Below are 19,087 nucleotides of genomic sequence, written 5' to 3'. Positions count from 1 at the left end.
GAGCGCGCACACTCACTGCTGACTTGTCTTCGACAGTTCGAGGGCAAGAGTGCGGTCCCACTGAAACTTTTTCAGAGGCTCCTGGGGCATATGGTATCCGCAGCCGCGACAACGCCACTCGGATTGCTTCATATGAGACCGCTTCAGCTGTGGCTTCGCGATCGAGTCCCGAGGTGGGCATGGCATCACGGTACGCTCAGAGTTCCAGTGACTTCGACCTGCCGTCAGACCTTCACCCCGTGGAGGAACCTCAGCTTTCTACGGGCCGGTGTTCCAGAGCGAGTTTCCAGGCATGTTGTTGTCTCCACGGATGCCTCTGCCGCGGGTTGGGGTGCCATGTGCAATGGGCATGCAGCCGCGGGCTCCTGGACAGGACCCCAGCGCCTTATGCATGTCAATTGCCTCGAGTTGCTGGCAGTACGCCTTGCCCTGCACCGGTTCCGTGCGTTGCTCAGGGGTCAACACGAACTAGTCCGTTCAGACAATACCAGGACAGTAGCGTACATCAACCACCAGGGGGGTCTACGCTCTCGCCATATGTCGCAACTCGCACGACACCTCATCTTATGGAGTCAGAAGCACCTGAGGTAAACCCTCCACTGGTACATGCATCACCCTTACTTCTGTCTCTAGTTATCGCCAAGAAAATTGTCCTAATTAACTGGAAAAATAAAAGCAAAATCAGTATTACTCAATGGCAGCACTTTTTAACAGATCATATTACTAAAGAAAAACAGACGGCGACCCTTAAACACAAATTAACTAAATTCAAACAAATGTTTGGTTCCATTTCAGAATCGTTAAACATTAATGTGCCCTGATAGGTGAATTAGAGCCTCACCAGTTACCTATGTTAAATATATGAGACGCATACCATGCATATTAATACTATCGAATACCCAATGAATATACTTTAAATTTGAGTTAATATAGCATGGAATGCATATGGTAGTTGGGTTAAAGACATCTGACATACTCGTGGTATTGTTCTGCATTTTAATCTTGCATTGTATTAGTTAATACATCGCGTATGTGTAGGGCGTGTGCGTAGGCCTAATAATATAATTTATGTTAATATCTCTTATTATGCTTCTAAATATTCTTCTTATTATGTATTTAAATCTTTCTATTATTATGTTTCCTAAGGTCTGTAGGTGGGTGTAAGTGATGTTATGCGTATGAACGTCGGTATATATGTCTAGGCTTCATTATGTATATGTTCGTGGGCCTATGTATATCGTATTTATTTTGAATGACATTTAATTATTGAGGTATGATTTGTGTGAAGGTCTTTTAAGGCATGATCCACACATGCCTTTTTTTTCTCTTTTATTTATTTTTATTTATTTTTTTTCCCATTTTTTCTTCTCTATTCTCCTCTTTAATTTTTTTTTTCCTTCCCTCCCCTCGACAAAGTCATGAGAATAAAAAAGGATGGGGCAAAAAAAAAAAAAACATGACACCTGGCTAAAAATGCATAACTCAAGACTACAACCAGTGGTCATTTAAAAGTAATAACAACAATAATAATTGGACTATATCCAAGCACGGGCAGAGACACGACCGGATCATGTTCCAGTGTGGTTTGGTAAACTCCTCTCAGACACTTCAGTCTTACAGTCTTAACCATGTGCAGGCAGAGACGCAGCCGGGTCATGCACAAATGATCCGGAAGGTCCAGCCATTGTGTGTTGGTGTTAAAAAAAAAAAACATCCAGGAGAGTAAGGTGCAACTGCAAACTCAAGCGAAATCAATATGCAATAGCCATTTTAACTCTTCATCCTCCCTATTTTTAATTTCTATTTTTCTTCCCCTTTGTTTTTTTGTTTTGTTTTTTTTGTATATTCTTTGTACCTTTTTTATTTTATTTTATTTATTTATTTATTTTTATACCCCCCTTTATTTATTTATTTTTATTTATTTATTTTTATTTTTTTCATTTATTTATTTTTTTGTGTGCATGTGTATGAGGGTATGTGTGTGTATATGTAGGTATGTATGTATATATTTGTGTATGTGGATGCATGCATGTATGTATGTATATATATGAATGTATGTCTATGTATATGTATGTATATATGTATGTATGTATAGATATATGGGTATGTGTGTATACATGCAGGTATGTGTGTATGAATATGTATGCACGTGTATGGGTTTTTACGTATAGGTAAGAGAAATATAGATGCATCCGTATTGCCATCTGTCGATTTTGATTGTATATTTGTATACGTTGGCTCACTTTTCTCCTCTTGTATTATTATTTTGTTTGTTTGTATGTTCATTTGTTTGTTTGTTTGTTTGTTTTTCTTACTGTTATGTTTGTTTACTTGTAATCTTTTTTTATATTGATTCCTTAATAAAAAAAGAAAAAAAGAAAAAAAAGAAGCACCTGAGGTCCCTTCGTGCTATACACATTCCAGGATTTCGGAACTGTGCAGCTGATGAGCTGTCACGGCTCCGTCCAGTCTCTGGCGAATGGCAACTCCATCCTCAGTCGGTCCAGCTGATATGGGACCAGTTCGGGGACGCACAGATAGATCTGTTTGCCTCCCACGACTCATCCCATTGCGCCCTGTATTACTCTCTGACCGAGGGCACGCTCGACACAGACGCACTGGCGCACAGCTGGCCGCAGGGCCCACGCAAATATGCGTTTCCCCCAGTGAGCCTTCTCGCACGTACCCTGTGCAAGATCAAGGAGGACGAGGAGCAGGTCATTTTGGTCGCCCCATACTGGCCCACCAAGACCTGGTTCTCCGAACTGATACTCCTCATGACAGCACCTCCTTGGCCAATTCCTCTGAGGAAGGACCTCCTTTCTCAGGGACAGGGCACCATGTGGCACCCTAGACCCGATCTCTGGAGGCTACATGTTTGGCTCCTGGATGGGTCGAGGCAGGTTTAAGTACCCTGCCACCTGCAGTGGCGGCTACTATCACTTCCGCTAGAGCGTCGTCCACGAGACAGGTCTATGCGTTGAAGTGGAACCTCTTTGTCAACTGGTGTTCTTCTCGCCGAGAAGACCCCCGGAGATGCTCGATAAGTGTCTTGCAAGATGGGCTGGAGCAAAGCCTGTCTCCCTCCACCCTGAAGGTGCATGTGGCTGCCATTGCCGCATATCACGAAGCAGTTGAAGGTAAGTCTCTGGGGAAGCACGACCTGATCATCAGGTTCCTGAGAGGAGCGAGGAGACTGTATCCTCCTCGCCCTCCTCTCGTACCCTCTTGGGACCTCTCAGTGGTTTTAAGCGCCCTGCAGAGGCCTCCCTTTGAGCCTATGCAATCAGTCGAGATTAAGTTCCTGTCGCTTAAGACAGCGCTCCTGGTTGCACTGGCCTCCATCAAGAGGGTAGGGGACCTGCACGCATTTTCCGTTGACGAAGCGTGCCTGGAATTCGGGCCGGGTTACTCTCACGTGATCCTGAGACCCCCGCCTAGATATGTGCCCAAGGTTCCTACCACTCCTTTCCGGGACCAGGTAGTGAACCTGCAAGCGCTGCCCCTGGAGGAGGCAGACCCAGCCTTGGCACTGCTCTGTCCAGTACGCGCCCTCTGTGCTTACGTAGACAGAACGCAGTGTTTCAGGACCTCAGACCAGCTTTTTGTCTGTTATGGTGGGAGCCAGAAGGGAAGGGCTCTCTCAAAGCAAAGGTTGCCTCACTGGATAGTGGACACCATTGCTTTGGCTTACTAGCAGCAAGGTCGTCCGTGCCCCCTTGGTGTGACAGCTCACTCCACCCGGAGTGTGGCTTCCTCTTGGGCTCTAGCGCATGGCGCCTCGCTAGCAGACATCTGCAGAGCTGCAGGCTGGGCGACACCCAACACATTCGCTAGATTCTATAATCTCCGAGTGGAGCCCATGTCCTCTCTTGTATTCGCTCACCCGGCCAGTACTGGACCCGCTCAGGTGTCTTCGCTTGCTCGCCATTCCACTCCACCGACTGGATAAGAGCGATTTTTCTCAGCTTAGCCTTCTACGGAAGCCCTGAGTTCCTCCAGCACTGTTGATGCTGACGCCAGTGTCTTGCTTGGACGTCGGTTAGGTGCCTCCGTGTGCATGGTTCCTGATAGTAACCTCCACATGTGTATTTCCACTGTAAGCCTCTCGGAGCATGTGTCTTCCCTCGGCAAGCCACCTTGCCACCCCTGGAGTTAAGATTCTAGCCACCCTACGGGTTGGTGACTCCAGTGTTCCTCCATACGAAGCCCCCTGGGCCGTATGTGTATTCCTAAGTCCTCCCCACGGGTAGGCGTACTGCGGCATATTTTCTCTGGGATATGCTCCCCAGTGTACCTTGGTATTCCTGTGTCAAGTAGGACTCCTCGTCAGTAAGTTAAGTGCGTCAGGGGTCTGACTTGCGCAGGGCACTGGAAGACAGCTGTGAAGGTGGCGTGATTACACAGGGGACCCCCATTCTTCGTCATCCGACGTAACTCGGAGTGACTACGAAAGGGAACGTCTCGGTTACGCATGTAACCCTCGTTCCCTGAGTAGGGAACGGAGACGTTACGTCTCCCTGCCGAGTTCAGTCTTGGCTCCTCAGCGAAGACATACTGCGGTGGCATCCGCTTCCTCCTTTTATACTCCTGGGGTGAGGCGGAGATGCGCTATGCAAATTCCGCAGACCCATGGCATTTTTTTGCCATTGGCTCGTTTTTTAATACTCGAAGAGGATTGGCTTTCTATGCCAAACCTCCATTCTCCGTCATCCGACGTAACATCTCCGTTCCCTACTCAGGGAACGAGGGTTACATACGTAACTGAGACGTTTTATTAAAAGAAGTTGAGATTGAGTTAATGCTAGATGTTTTGCTATAAATTACGGGCATAGCATCTGAGAACTATTTATAATTTTTCTCAGTTATTTTGCTTTATATGAAGTTTTATTAACTAAGTTCGGGAGGAGCATGTTCAGATAATTAACACGAGTGGACAGCAATCAGCAATCAATGATGAGAGGGTACAAATAGACTCAGCAGTCTTACCTCGATTCATTGACAGTTTGCAGCATCCCTCCTCCACCCCTTCTCCACACTCCTAGTTCTCCACACTCCTCTTTCTAAAAAATCACTTACATACGGGGGGAGTACTCTGGGTTCGGGCTGGATTCGAGCTCGGAGCCCTCCCTCCGGACAGCACGCCAAATACGCATTAAATCTTATTCCTCAATTATATGTAAGTGTGAACTCGTGAATTAGATATTCAATCATAGGCTCGTTCTTACGCACTAGAGCACTTTCACACATGTGCACTGATAAAACTGTGCTATAAATCTCTTGACAAACTAAAATACGTAAATGACATTTGTATGTATTCTAAATAAAGGATATAGATTGTACTGAATGTCAGCTTGCTTGTTTGTCTCAAGATGAGGATTTGAGTCCACATGTCATGCAAACAAGAAACTGCTTCTAACCACAGCTCGAGATCTGTCACTCAAACACACAACTGTGTGATGCTGTTTGCGAATGTTCATCTTAACAATGTTTTTGGTAAACAGACTCGTTGAACTGCTGATAACAATAAAACTTATGTTCATAGTAGGCTAACAATGCTTTCGGGAACCACACCCCTGAAGGACTCCCAGATTTTTCACATAAGGTCTCACAGTGAGATTTCAGTTTGGTTTGCTTTAAATGCAATAATCTCTGTTTTACGCCCATTTACATGTAAGCTTAGGTTGCACAGTTTAAGGGTTAAGGTATAGAATATACGGTTTGTACAGTATAAAAATTAACTATTACACACTGGTGTACTAACCCACACACTGGTTCCACTGCTGGTGTTGAGTGTATCCCTGTGGACAGCTGCAGCGGAAACCACCCGCAACATTCTGACAGCCAAACTGACACCTGTGATATCGCACACACTCATCTATATCTGAGAGAGAGAGAGAAACAAACAGCACAGTCAATTACATTATGTAACGTAGTTCCCGTACTTTCTGGCGTAATGGAAGTGTACTTTCACACTTGGTCTGCACCCGAGTGTGATTCCTTGTCATGATTCTGCCATCATGTCTTAGATTTTTCCTGGTCTTGTGGCAGGATCATGACAGACCCATGTTTTGTGTACAAGTGCATGGCCTGTGTGGGCCATGTGCTTGTGTTGTCTCGTTAAGTTACCCCGCCCCCTTGTTATCCTCGTCTAGTGCTTCATTGTCTAGTCAGTTTCACCTGTCCTCGTCATTAGTGTTCCCCATTTAATCCCCTTGTGTTTGCTGTCCTGTGTCGGTTCATTGTTTGATGTTGCATGTTTCAAGCTGTGAGTAATTCTTCGAGTAAGCTGTTATTTGAGAAGAGTCTGTTCATGGTGTAGTTTTGTTTCTGTCTTAGTTTCAAGTCTTAGTCTGGTGTGTTCTACCCTGCCTTGTTTTGCCCCCTCGTGGGTTTTATTTTCCTGTTTTTCACAAATAAACCCCTTTGCACATCATCTGCTGTCTGCTATTGGGTTCATCAGCCATCCTCATGACAGAATGAACCGACCAACAAGAAACCCAGCAGACAGCATGCCTATTTACCCTACTCTGCAGTCGTCAGACCCCGAACGATGGTGGCAGTCGGCCATCACCGACAGCCTGGAAGGCAAGCTTCCTTTCCCTCCTCAGGGAGAGTTGACCCTGAGGAAGTACGCCCAGGTCGTGGAGAAGAGGAGGTTTTTCTTGCCGGAGATTCTGGTCAACCGCTACTTCATCGCGGGTCTTAACGTCCATCCTCCTCTAGCTGAACGTGAGAGACTGGTCAGCCGCCCGTTCCACAAGATGGTGGACAGTTTGTCACAGAGAGAGCAGCAGGGTGCTACAAGGTCTTCATCTTCCGCTACACTTCCTGTGATCCCTGAGGGTCGTCTGTTAGCCGTTGCTACACTTGGGGACCAACCCAGTCTTGCCGCGACTCCTGAGACACCTTCCACGTCCATCAGTCTTCATGGTAAGCGTGGAAGGCACCCGTCATGGGAGTCAGCATCAGAGTCTTCCTGCCCGGAATCCTCCTCGCCTGCAGTGAGCTCACCTGTTCCGGTAACAGTTCCTGTTTCACCCCCCTCTCCGGTCACTAGTCTGGCTACCTACTCCGTCCCACGACCCAGGAGGAAGAAGAGGAGGAAAGGACCTTCTGGTTCTCCGTCTCTACCCCCTCCTGAGCCCGTGATGGCTCTCCAACCCGCCGCTGAAGTCGGAAGCGCTGTTCCCTGTCCCGCTGCTGTAAGCGTGGCTCCGGTTGTTGCAACAGGAGATGCCGTTCTACAACCTGCTGCAGAAAGCGCCTTTTCCCAGTCGGTGTTGGGGAGATCCATTCCAGAGACTTGTACTGTGAATGTCGTCTCTGAGTCTTCTGCCGGGTCTGCAGAAGAGAGAGCAGCAGTCGATTCCGCTGCAAGGGCTGTGGTACAGTCCGTTTCGGCTCATCAGGAGATGCCAGTCATCATCGCTGCCAGAACCCTGTCCGAGTATTTATCCCGTCTGGCCAGAATTCTTGATGTCCCAGTCAGTCCTGTCTCGTCCCCAGTCCCTGTTTCAAATGCTCCAGAGAGCGCCGATCCCAGTCCAGAAACTGTCAGCGCTGATCCCAAGTCTGCTATACAGAGCACAGATCCCAAGCCAGCTGCAGTCTTCACTGATCCCAAGTCTGCTACACCGAGCACAGATCCCAAGCCAGCGGCAGTCTTTACTGATCCCAAGTCTGCTACACCGAGCACAGATCTCAAGCCAGCTGCTGTCTTCACTGATCCCAAGTCTGCTACACCGAGCACAGATCCCAAGCCAGCGGCAGTCTTTACTGATCCCAAGTCTGCTACACCGAGCACAGATCTCAAGCCAGCTGCTGTCTTCACTGATCCCAAGCCTGTTGCACAGAGCACCGTTCTCAAGTCATCTAGTGAGAGTCTTGATCGCAGTCCAACTGCAGTGAGCGCTGGTCCTAAGCCAGCTGACTTAAATGCTGATCCCAGGCCAGCTGCCACTAAGACTGCATCCCCGTCTGTTCTGGTCTCCCCTGGCTCCTCTAATTCCCGGTCTGTTTCCCCATTTGTCCCTGTCCCCACTGTTCCTGGACTTCCGTTTGTTTCCCCTGTCATGGCTCAACCCCGGACTGTTTTTCCCTTGTCCCACACCACTCCTCCCAAGCCCGCTCGGTCCTCTCGTCCTAAGCCCACTCCCTGTGGTCCCAGGACCTCTGTCCCACCCACCCACCCTGGACTGTCACGCAAAGACATTGTGTTTCCTCCACCCCCTCTGACCTGTATGATGTTTTTGATGTTTCACCCCAATCCTTTCATTGTTTATTCTTGTATGCCCTTATTATTATTTGTAATGTATTGTTGGTTCTTGTCTTTGTCCCAGTCGGTCTTGTCCCATGTTTGATGTCTCCTTGAGGAGCGTCTGGAAGCCGCTCCTTAAGGTGGGGGTTCTGTCATGATTCTGCCATCATGTCTTAGATTTTTCCTGGTCTTGTGGCAGGATCATGACAGACCCATGTTTTGTGTACAAGTGCATGGCCTGTGTGGGCCATGTGCTTGTGTTGTCTCGTTAAGTTACCCCGCCCCCTTGTTATCCTCGTCTAGTGCTTCATTGTCTAGTCAGTTTCACCTGTCCTCGTCATTAGTGTTCCCCATTTAATCCCCTTGTGTTTGCTGTCCTGTGTCGGTTCATTGTTTGATGTTGCATGTTTCAAGCTGTGAGTAATTCTTCGAGTAAGCTGTTATTTGAGAAGAGTCTGTTCATGGTGTAGTTTTGTTTCTGTCTTAGTTTCAAGTCTTAGTCTGGTGTGTTCTACCCTGCCTTGTTTTGCCCCCTCGTGGGTTTTATTTTCCTGTTTTTCACAAATAAACCCCTTTGCACATCATCTGCTGTCTGCTATTGGGTTCATCAGCCATCCTCATGACATTCCTCCCCTCATCCTTTACACCAAATAAAATGCCAGTGTGAAAGAACCTGTAAGGCTCAAATACACTGTTCTTTGAGTCCCTCTCCATTGTGCGCACAGTTGAGATGTGCCTTTCAAAGCACTACATAGTGGATGACATAATTGAGCAAGATTCATTTGTTTGCAGGGAACTTTATGGACAGAGACTCGTACAGTGACTTACTAGATCCAGTGCTGGTCAAGTTTTCCACACGAAAATCTCTCGGCTTGGTATTAAGCAAGAGAAATCTATCAATGAATTTGCCCACAATGGCTGAAAAGAATAAATGACAGAAGAATGAAATCAGCCAGCAGAACCCAAGAGTCTGCTTGGATGTGATGTGATCATCTGCTTGTGGTCCCGGCCAACCCAACACTACACCACAACTTCTCCATTCAGATAGGTTTGTGTTATGCAGCACATTTGAGCTTTTGCAAGAACCAATGAGGTTCATTCTCATGTTATGCAGCACATTTAAGCTTCTGCAAGAACCAATGAGGTTCATTATCATTTTATGTGAGGCACATTTGAGATTATGCAAAATGAAGTTTTGTTAATAACTAAGTTCGGGAGGAGCACGTTCAGATAATTAACACGAGTGGACGGCAATCAGCAATCAGCAACCAATGATAAGAGGGTATATATAGACTCAGCAGTCTTACCTCGATCCATTGGCAGTTTGCAGCATTTGGCCATGTCCGAATCTAGCTCTTCCTGTTTTCGATAGAGAATCTTTCGTCCAGAATTAGGAATCTTTTCCGCAACCCGGTATCATCCTATGGGCGTCAGGCCAAACAAACGGGTCATCGCCACCCCGGGCGAAACATCCGCAATCTACTTCCGCTGTATCTTTAAACCGGACCATTCAATAATTCCTGCCATAGAGATATGGACAAGGCAATGCTGCCATCTTAACGCAAAGGAATGGACATTCCTCCAGCGTCGGCCGTCGCAACAGGCAGTAAGTAAGTTAAGCCACGCTGCAGATCCAGTCCCGGCTGATCCACACTCTCAAACATCTGCCGGGTCAACTCTGTGAGTGCTTAGCTGAAAACTTTCGCGTCCCTGATTGAACTTCGCATCGCTTCAATCGTTGAATGTCGAGCATTTACGCTATCCGGATACTAATTGTGATCGATATTTAGTTTCTGTACAATGATTTGCGTTCCTTAAACGCGATGCTTCTTTATGGCGTAAAACTCACACGTAAACAGTAGGGCTGGGAATCGATTCTAAAAGAATTGATTCCTCGATCCCAAAAAGAATCGATTCCTCGATCCGAGGCGTTAGGAATATAGAGTCGATTCCAAAGCTAGGAATCGATTCCATTAACAGGAATCGACTCCTCTTTTAAGATTTCAGAAGTTCAGACCAATTCTAACCCGCAGCTTCACCATTTGGTTTACTAATCCAGAACGAACAAATCGGCAGGGAACCACCCTTAGAAATGACAAATAAATAAATGAGAAACAACGGAGCTTTTACACTAGGCTTGTTACGGTGAAATGCCATATATGGTTTGTATCCTGTGTTTGCAGCGGTCCGAGCGCATTTGTCCCCGACGCCCCCCGCAGCGTGGGTCCGGTTCCACACCCAATTTAATTCTATCGAACCTTGGTGCGTTCGCGTGCATCTTATGTCATTGCAAACGTGCACGGCGCTCGATGGAAAGCAGAACGTGGGTAAATATTGTGTATTTACTTATTTATTTTTAGTAAAATTGCTTCTATTATGCGCAGTTAAGTGAACAATACAGGTTTATTGTACGTGTGTCGCATAAGGTGGTTTTCTGCTGCTTGCAAACGGACCCTTAAGAATACAGTGGATTTACAAATATGTTGCTCTGATTCCACGTACAATGCTCGAATACACTGCAGGCTCACTCTCGCTCGTATCCAGGGTAATTCCTCAACACTATCATCCCTTACTTATTTAACTGAATACATCACAATAAGCTAAAACGCATGCACAGGATACCTTATTTCCTGAACAAGGGCGCACCCGAGTCCGTGCTGGGTAGTCAGTACTACCACCACCTCCTCCAGGTAGTCTCGGGTCCGGTACCCCAGTGCGCACCCGGTTCCCATAATGGCGTTCACATTAGCGATTTTTCATGCGAACCATTCCCCGTTACGGACTTAACTGCCAGGGTGAAAGTTCCCTAAGCCATTTTGAAACGTTAATAAAGATGTGCATAATCCTGCAAAGATTAAATCTCCCCTCTTTTTCACATCTTTGTTTGCGCTCAAGAAGATGATAATCGGCCAGCCAGGCCCCAATCTACTTCCCGCTTTTACTCGGCTTCACACCACAGCTCATTTGCACAGGTACGTTTCTCCACTGCCCAGCAGTGACGTCTACTCTGCTCCCACTGAAGCTCTGTTTCTCCGGCTAATTTTCTATACTGCCCCAGCAGTGACGTCTCCTCTGCTCCCACTGGAGCTCTGTTTCTCTGGCTAATTTTCTCCACCGCCCCAGCAGTGACGTCTCCTCTGCTCCCAAAGGAGCTCCGTTTCTCTGACTAATTTTTCTACTTTGCCCCAACAGTGATGTCTCATCCGCTCCCACAGAAGCTCTGTTTCTCTGACTAATTTTTCTACTTTGCCCCAACAGTGATTTCTCATCTGCTCCCACAGGAGCTCTGTTTCTCTGACTAATTTTTCTACTCTGCCCCAGCAGTGATGTCTACTCTGCTCCCACAGGAGCTCCGTTTCTCTGACTAATTTTTCTACTCTGCCCCAGCAGTGATGTCTACTCTGCTCCCACAGGAGCTCTGTTTCTCTGACTAATTTTTCTACTCTGCCCCAGCAGTGATGTCTACTCTGCTCCCACAGGAGCTCCGTTTCTCTGGCTAATCTTTTCTACTCTGCCCCAGCAGTGATGTCTACTCTGCTCCCACAGGAGCCGTGTTTCTTTCGGCTAATTTTTCTACTCTGCCCCAGCAGTGATGTCTCATCTGCTCCCACTGAAGCTCTGTTTCTCCGGCTAATTTTCTATACTGCCCCAGCAGTGACGTCTCCTCTGCTCCCACTGGAGCTCTGTTTCTCTGGCTAATTTTCTCCACCGCCCCAGCAGTGATGTCTCCTCTGCCCCCACAGGAGCTCTGTTTCTCTGGCCAATCTTTTATACTCTGCCCCAGCAGTGATGTCTCATCTGCTCCCACAAGAGCCGTGTTTCTTTCGGCTAATTTTCTACTCTGCCCCAGCAGTGATGTCTCATCTGCTCCCACAGGAGCTCTGTTTCTCTGGCTAATCTTTTCTACTCTGCCCCAGCAGTGATGTCTACTCTGCTCCCACAGGAGCTCCGTTTCTCTGGCCAATCTTTTATACTCTGCCCCAGCAGTGATGTCTCATCTGCTCCCACAAGAGCCGTGTTTTTTTCGGCTAATTTTCTACTCTGCCCCAGCAGTGATGTCTCATCTGCTCCCACAGGAGCTCTGTTTCTCTGGCTAATCTTTTCTACTCTGCCCCAGCAGTGATGTCTACTCTGCTCCCACAGGAGCCGTGTTTCTTTCGGCTAATTTTTCTACTCTACCCCAGCAGTGACGTCTCATCTGCTCCCACTGAAGCTCTGTTTCTCTGGCTAATTTTTCTACTGTGCCCCAGCAGTGATGTCTCATCTGCTCCCACAGGAGCTCTGTTTCTCTGGCTAATTTTTCTACTCTGCCCCAGCAGTGATGTCTCATCTGCTCCTACAGGAGCTCTGTTTCTCTGAATAATTCTCATATGAGCTCTGTTTCTCTGGCTATTTTTTCTACACTGACACAGCAGTGACGTCTACTCTGCTCCCACTGGAGCTCTCTTTCTCTGACTAATTTTTACTCGGCCCCAGCAGTGATGTCTACTCTGCTCCCACTGGAGCTCTCTTACTCTGGCTTATTTTCTACACTGCTATAACAGTGACGTCCCCTCTGCTCCCACTGGAGCCCTGTTTCTCTGGCTAACTTTCTACACTGCCACAGCAGTGTCGTCTCCTCTGCTCCATCTGAAACTCTTTTCTCTGGCTAATTTTCTTCACCGTCACAGCAATGATGTCTACTCTGCTCCCACAGGAGCTCCGTTTCTCTGGCTAATTTACTACACCGCCACAGCAGTGACGTCTCCTCTGCTCCCACAGATGCTCTGTTTCTCTGGATAATTTTCTACACTGCTCAAGCAGTGACCTCTTCTCTGCTCCCGCAGGAGCTCTGTTCCTCTGGCTTATTTTCTACACTGCTATAACAATGATGTTTTCTCTCCAGTACATCACCATTTAGAATTATTATTCCTGCTAAAACCCTTAATTGATTATTTCCTCTGTCCAGCAAGCTTGGTCTCCAAGCTAACGTCGCACGCATCAAAATGTATCCTCCAAGCGGTATCTCCCAGGACCCTTCAATCCTATATTACCGCTTGGAGGTAACATAAAGAAAGGAAACGATAAATATAACGTCTCTTATAACTTGCCTTCCCCCGATTTTTCTCTTTCCAATCAAATCTTTTATCTCCTATTAAAGGTTATTTGAGCGGCAATCCAGTTTTTCCCATAAACTGTCGTACGGCACTACTTCTGTGGAGTTAAACAATTCACAAACCCTGATTAAAGGGATCCAAAGATCCCAGCCCACCCGCCCCCGACTCCGGACACCCCATAACACTGGAAATTCTCATTAAATGTATTCGGCTTTCCGCATAAGCTACCAGCCCTTCAGTTCCACTCACACACTCAATGCCACGTTTAAATTACCCTTTTTCGTTTTTCTTAGACACTCAAAAAACCGCCATCACTTTATGAGCAGAGTGAGTGCTTTCCCAGAGGAGCCCTTAAATTTTTTCTCCTTCATCCAGCGAGCAGTTGGTCTCACAGCGGATGCAGTGTGAGAAAAATCTCCTGGGCAAGCACTCAATTTTTCCACTTTTCAGTTTTCCTTCTTCCATCCAGCGAGCATCGGTCTCACAGCGGATGGAGTGAGAGCTTTCCCAGTAGAGCACTTAAAATTTTCTCTTTCATCCAGCGAGCAGTTGGTCTCACAGCGGACGGACATGAGAAAATTTCCTGGGCAAACACTCATTTTCCCCTCTTGTCAGGTTTCCTCTTTCCGTCCAGCGAGCATTAGTCTCACAGCGGACGGAGTGAGAGCTTTCCCAGTAGAGCACTTAAAATTTTCTCTTTCATCCAGCGAGCAGCTGGTCTCACAGCGGATGGAATACGAGAAATCTCCTGGGCAAACACTCATTTTCCCCTCTTGTCAGGTTTCCTCTTTCCGTCCAGCGAGCATTGGTCTCACAGCGGACGGAGTGAGAGCTTTCCCAGTAGAGCACTTAAATTTTCTCTCTTTCATCCGGTGAGCATTCGGTCTCACCGTGGACGAGAGTACGAGAAAATCTCCTGGATAAGCACTCATTTTCCTCTTTTCAGGTTTCCTCTTTCCGTCCAGCGAGCATTGGTCTCACATCGGACGGAGCGAGAAAGTTCCAGGTAGAGCACTCATGTTTTCTCTTTCATTTCAGCGAATATTTGGTCTTACAGTGGATGCAGCGCGAAAACCTCCTGGACAAGTATACAACAACCACACCTTGTTCGCAGTCAACAAGGGCCATCAGTCCAGGCAGTGAGCCAACATCACGGGCCTCCCTGACCAAGCATCCAGGCCCCTTCTCGAGATGCCAGCCCGCCATTTCTTGGCACTCTTTGGGGGGTCTTTAGTCCGGCGGCTGTCCTCTGCTCTTTAGCCTTTTGGGGGGAGTACTCTGGGTTCGGGCAGAATTCCGAGCACGGAGCCCTCCCTCCGGACAGCACGCCAAATACGCATTGAATCTTACTCACTCAAAATTATATGTAAGTGTGAACTCGTGAAATGAAGTTTTGTTAATAACTAAGTTCGGGAGGAGCACGTTCAGATAATTAACACGAGTGGACGGCAATCAGCAATCAGCAACCAATGATAAGAGGGTATATATAGACTCAGCAGTCTTACCTCGATCCATTGGCAGTTTGCAGCATCCCTCCTCCACCCCTTCTCCACACTCCTAGTCCTGCACACTCCTCTTTCTAAAAAATCACTTGCATACGGGGGGAGTACTCTGGGTTCGGGCAGAATTCCGAGCACGGAGCCCTCCCTCCGGACAGCACGCCAAATACGCATTGAATCTTACTCACTCAAAATTATATGTAAGTGTGAACTCGTGAAACATAATGAGGTTCATTCTCACATGTTTGAGCTTTAGCAAGAACCAATGAGGTTCTTTCTCGTGTTACGTAGCACATTTGAGCTTCTGCATTAACCAATGAGGAACACCCTTTTGAGGGAACTTGCGATGCGTCAATGACGCTTTGGGAACATCCCCAGCGTGAATGCATCAGAAGCATCTATGTCAACTAGTCCAATGGAAAGAATGAGCATCACGGGCAGGTGACGTCATGACTAGGAAGAGATAAAAGCACATCTGGTGCAAACCTGCGTTAGCTTTTGTTGCCTCACCAAGCGATCTGTGTCTTTGTCAGTTTTATTTACTGTTGTCTGCATTTATATTGGAAAGTATGGCGAAAAAACTTTTTCCAAACACTGTGCTTCTCCCTGCCCTCGTTATTTAACGGTTGGGGACACACACAAGCCTTGTGTAGTTTGTTTGGGAGTGGAGCATGCGTTGTCAGCATTGTGGGGGCTGATTGCCAGCATTGCGAGATGCTTCCTCCGCTCTCGCCTGGCACTTTTCAAGGAAATTGGCCAGGCTCGCAATCATCAGGGTGCAGGACCCGCTGCTGCCGAGGCAGCACAAAGAATGCATTCCTGGGGATCGCAAAAGGATCTTTCAGAGGGGTTGGAGACGGGTCCCCGGTCCTTATCTCCTTCCTTATCAGGAGGATCCTGTGCTCGAAGCCTTTGTGGTTCCTTTTGCCTGGGGAGAGAGCCCGATGCTTCAGTGCTCTAGCTCTGAGGAGTTAGATGTGCTGGACGTCGACAGTGTAAGCACACACATGGAGGAAAAAGATTAGTCACCTTTTTCCCCAGCATATGAGGAGCTGGTGGAAGTAATTACTCACGCTGTAGAGAAATTCAAAATTGATTGGCCAGCTGAGAAAAGAGACACTCGTCCTAAAAGCAAACTAGACAAGCAAAATATTTCAATTCCACCACAAAGCCTTCCTTTTTTCCCTGATCTGCACAGTGAGCTGTCCAGATCTTGGAATAAACCATACTCGTCATGAGTGTTCAGTCCCCAAGTGCATATTTATTCAGGTATAAGGGGATTGAATGAGTATGGTTATGCGGGCTGAACAGACGCTCGCAAGCAATCTGTCACCCGGTCCAGCATCTTCTCTGAAGACTTCGGCTTTGCCCACAAAGCCATTAAAGACAACATCAACTTTAGTGGGCAAAGCATGTACGGCAGCGGGTCAGGCTGGAGCATGCCTTCACACTATGGCTGTGCTTCAGGCATACCAGGCTGACCTGCTGGGGATTTAGACAGGAGTGAGGGAGTGGAGCCCGATGAGGTTTGCGAACTGCGTCGGGCCACAGATCTGTCTCTCGATAGGCTGGTTCCCTTAGTAAATTTTCTGGCAGCCTGGAAGCTACTGCCAAATATATCTCAATGGGTCCTGCAGATAGTAGAGAAAGGATACAGAATCCAGTTTGGTTCTCGTCCTCTGTGCTACAACGGGGTGTTACTCACAGTAGTACATCCCAAGCAGGCTCTGGTAATGAGCTAGAGGTAAAGGCCCTATTAGCGAAGGAAGCTATAGAACAGGTGTACTCACCCGACAGAGAGTCGGGTTTTTACAGCTGTTATTTCATTGTTCCAAAAAAGGATGGAGGGTTGCGTCCCATTTTAGATCTTCATCTGTTGAATTGTTCAGTACAGAAATGTCTCGGTTACAGATGTAACCCTCGTTCCCTGAGTAGGGAACGGAGACGTTAGGTGGAATGATGAGAATGGGGTCTCGCTTAGAAAGCCTATCGACTTCAAGTATTACAAAATGAGCCAATGGCAAACAAAATGCCATGGGTCTGCGGATTTTGCATAGCATATCTCCACCTTACCTCGTGGGTATAAAAAGGAGGACACCGCAACATGCAGGTATGTTTCTTCGCTGAGGAGCCAAGACTGAAGTCGGCTGTTCCAGCGATATAGCAGAAGTGGCAGGGAGACGTAATGTCTCCGTTCCCTACTCAGGGAACGAGGGTTACATCCGTAACCGAGACGTTCCCTTTCGTAGTCACTCTGAGTTACGTTGGATGACGAGAATGGGGTCCCCGTGTAATCATGCCACCTTCACAACTGTCTTCCAATGCCCTGCGAAAGTCTGATCTCCCTGTTGTGATAATGGCACGGACGAAGGAGTCCTACTTAACACAGGAATACCAAGGTACACTGGGCAGCATATCTCAGAGGAAATATACCGCAGAAAGCCTACCCGTAGGGAGGACTTTGGGATACACATATGTGACCTGATCCAGCAAAATGAGTCACAGTGACCCAAATTCAAAAATTGAGATTTTGACATTAATGGAAAGAGGGCACTGTAAGCTCAAATGATACCCTGGTCAAAGTCATACCTTGAATGGTTGTAAAGATATACACATTTGAATTCTGGTCGTCTGCCCTTTTTTCCAATTGAAAACCTGAGAAAATCGCTTTTAAAGTTTTTTTGCCCGTTTTTTTTTTTTTTTTTTGTTGATATCTTTCAAAATCCATAGCATTTTAAGGGATAAACTATTTATTTTATATAGCTTAATTTGACCAAATTGATTAACATAAATGCAATTTAACAAGGCTGAAGCTCAACTTATGTTTAAGTTTTTTGGAATAAATAATTAAAAAGTCACTTTTACAAAAATGTTCTAAAATCAGAAAGATTGAAGAGGAGTCAGAGAGAAATTCAGTTTTCATACGGATTAGCCCACATAAGCAGAGAGCAGTCTGTTTTCTTTCATTTTGAATGGTTGTGTTTCAAAGTAGACATTTCAGTATGTCTGTGAGGCTATGATACCTTATACGCTGACTTTCGGTTCATGAGACAAGCTTCAGTTCACGTGCCGCACGTCTCCGCGTCGTGATTAGACCTAGCCTATCCATTGTCTGCAATTTATTTCTTCTTATTAAATCCTAGTAATTGGTTGATGAACCATTGATTTAAATTAAGATAATTATTTTAAAACGAAATTCACTTTAAAGAAAGGCTTTGTGCTTGCTTTCTGTTTAAGCTCTGTGAAAGTTTTAGTGCTGCTTCCAGAGAACGGTCACGTTCGAAAAATTTTCCTAATAAATGCGAACACGGAAAATAAAATAAAGATTTTATGTTCTGGAGAGAGTCAACCGTTCTTCATCCGGTGAGTACTTTTGGTTTGTGCAGTGGTTCACATAGGCCAATTTATTAAAAGATTTAATTATCTGGGAATTATGGATCTCCTCCATAACGCTGAAATTGCCCAATTTTAAACAATTTAGTAATAATTTAACTAGTTTTGTGGTGTAAGTCTACGTATTTTATAATGTTAACTTCAAAAATACTAATAGTAATTTAAAGATGTGGTAGCTAGCATTGGGTCTGGACGTGAAGGATAACTTCGGGAGTTGAAGGGACGTGTTGGTGTCGTGATTCTGTCTTCTCACAACGCGACACAGGTTCGTGGATCTGATCGTGTCGCGATCGTTACAGCCTATATTCTTCTTGCAGATAAATATACTCACACAGCTTAGGTTAGAAGCCTCCAGTGAGTTCAACGTTTTAGGGGATACCCGGGAAATGCTCAGAGGTGACGAGGGGAGTTGAGAAGAGCAATGTTTATTTCAGCGAATTTAAAGCTTTGACAACTTTAATCGTTATTTTAATACCTTTACTCAATTATCTGGACTACGAAACTCTGGGAGATTATTTTTGAATGTCTGTTCTTTGAAATTAGCACAAATTTTTTTTTTTTTTTTATTTCATTGTTTTTCCACATAATCGGCCCATATCTTAAAATGGAACGTTGCGACTTCCGACTCATTTCGCCAGAGCGGGTCACATATGGCCCGTTAGGGGGGCTTCATATGGAGGAACACTGGAGTGAGTAACCAGCCCGTGGGGTGGCAACTTTCAACTCCAGGAGTGGCAAGGTGGCTTGCCGAGGGAAAGACACATGCTCAAGGAGGCTTACAGTGTAAAAACACATGTGGGGGTTACTCAGAGGAGGAACCATGAACATGGAAGGCACCT

The 19,087-nt window shown here is 46.5% G+C and overlaps 1 protein-coding gene and 1 long non-coding RNA gene across 2 annotated transcripts in view; one reads left to right on the top strand and one right to left on the bottom strand.

Moving 5' to 3' along the window:
* fbn2 (fibrillin 2) overlaps window positions 1–19,087 on the bottom strand; it is a 42,580-nt gene that overhangs the window by 2,999 nt on the left and 20,494 nt on the right. Inside the window, 1 exon segment of the mRNA XM_089126575.1 lies at window positions 5,765–5,884. Coding sequence (XP_088982701.1) covers window positions 5,765–5,884 — 120 coding nt within the window.
* LOC148969443 (uncharacterized) lies at window positions 9,758–14,703 on the top strand. The gene is made up of 2 exons (XR_016149480.1): window positions 9,758–10,587; window positions 14,395–14,703. It is a non-coding gene; the product is annotated as an uncharacterized LOC148969443 (long non-coding RNA).

The sequence above is a fragment of the Pimephales promelas genome, chromosome 23, assembly GCF_988280905.1.
Source record: "Pimephales promelas chromosome 23, fPimPro1.hap1.1, whole genome shotgun sequence".
NCBI lineage: Eukaryota > Metazoa > Chordata > Actinopteri > Cypriniformes > Leuciscidae > Pimephales > Pimephales promelas.
The sequence above is the reverse complement of the archived record's forward strand: the minus strand, read 5'-3'. Positions and strand labels throughout refer to the sequence as shown.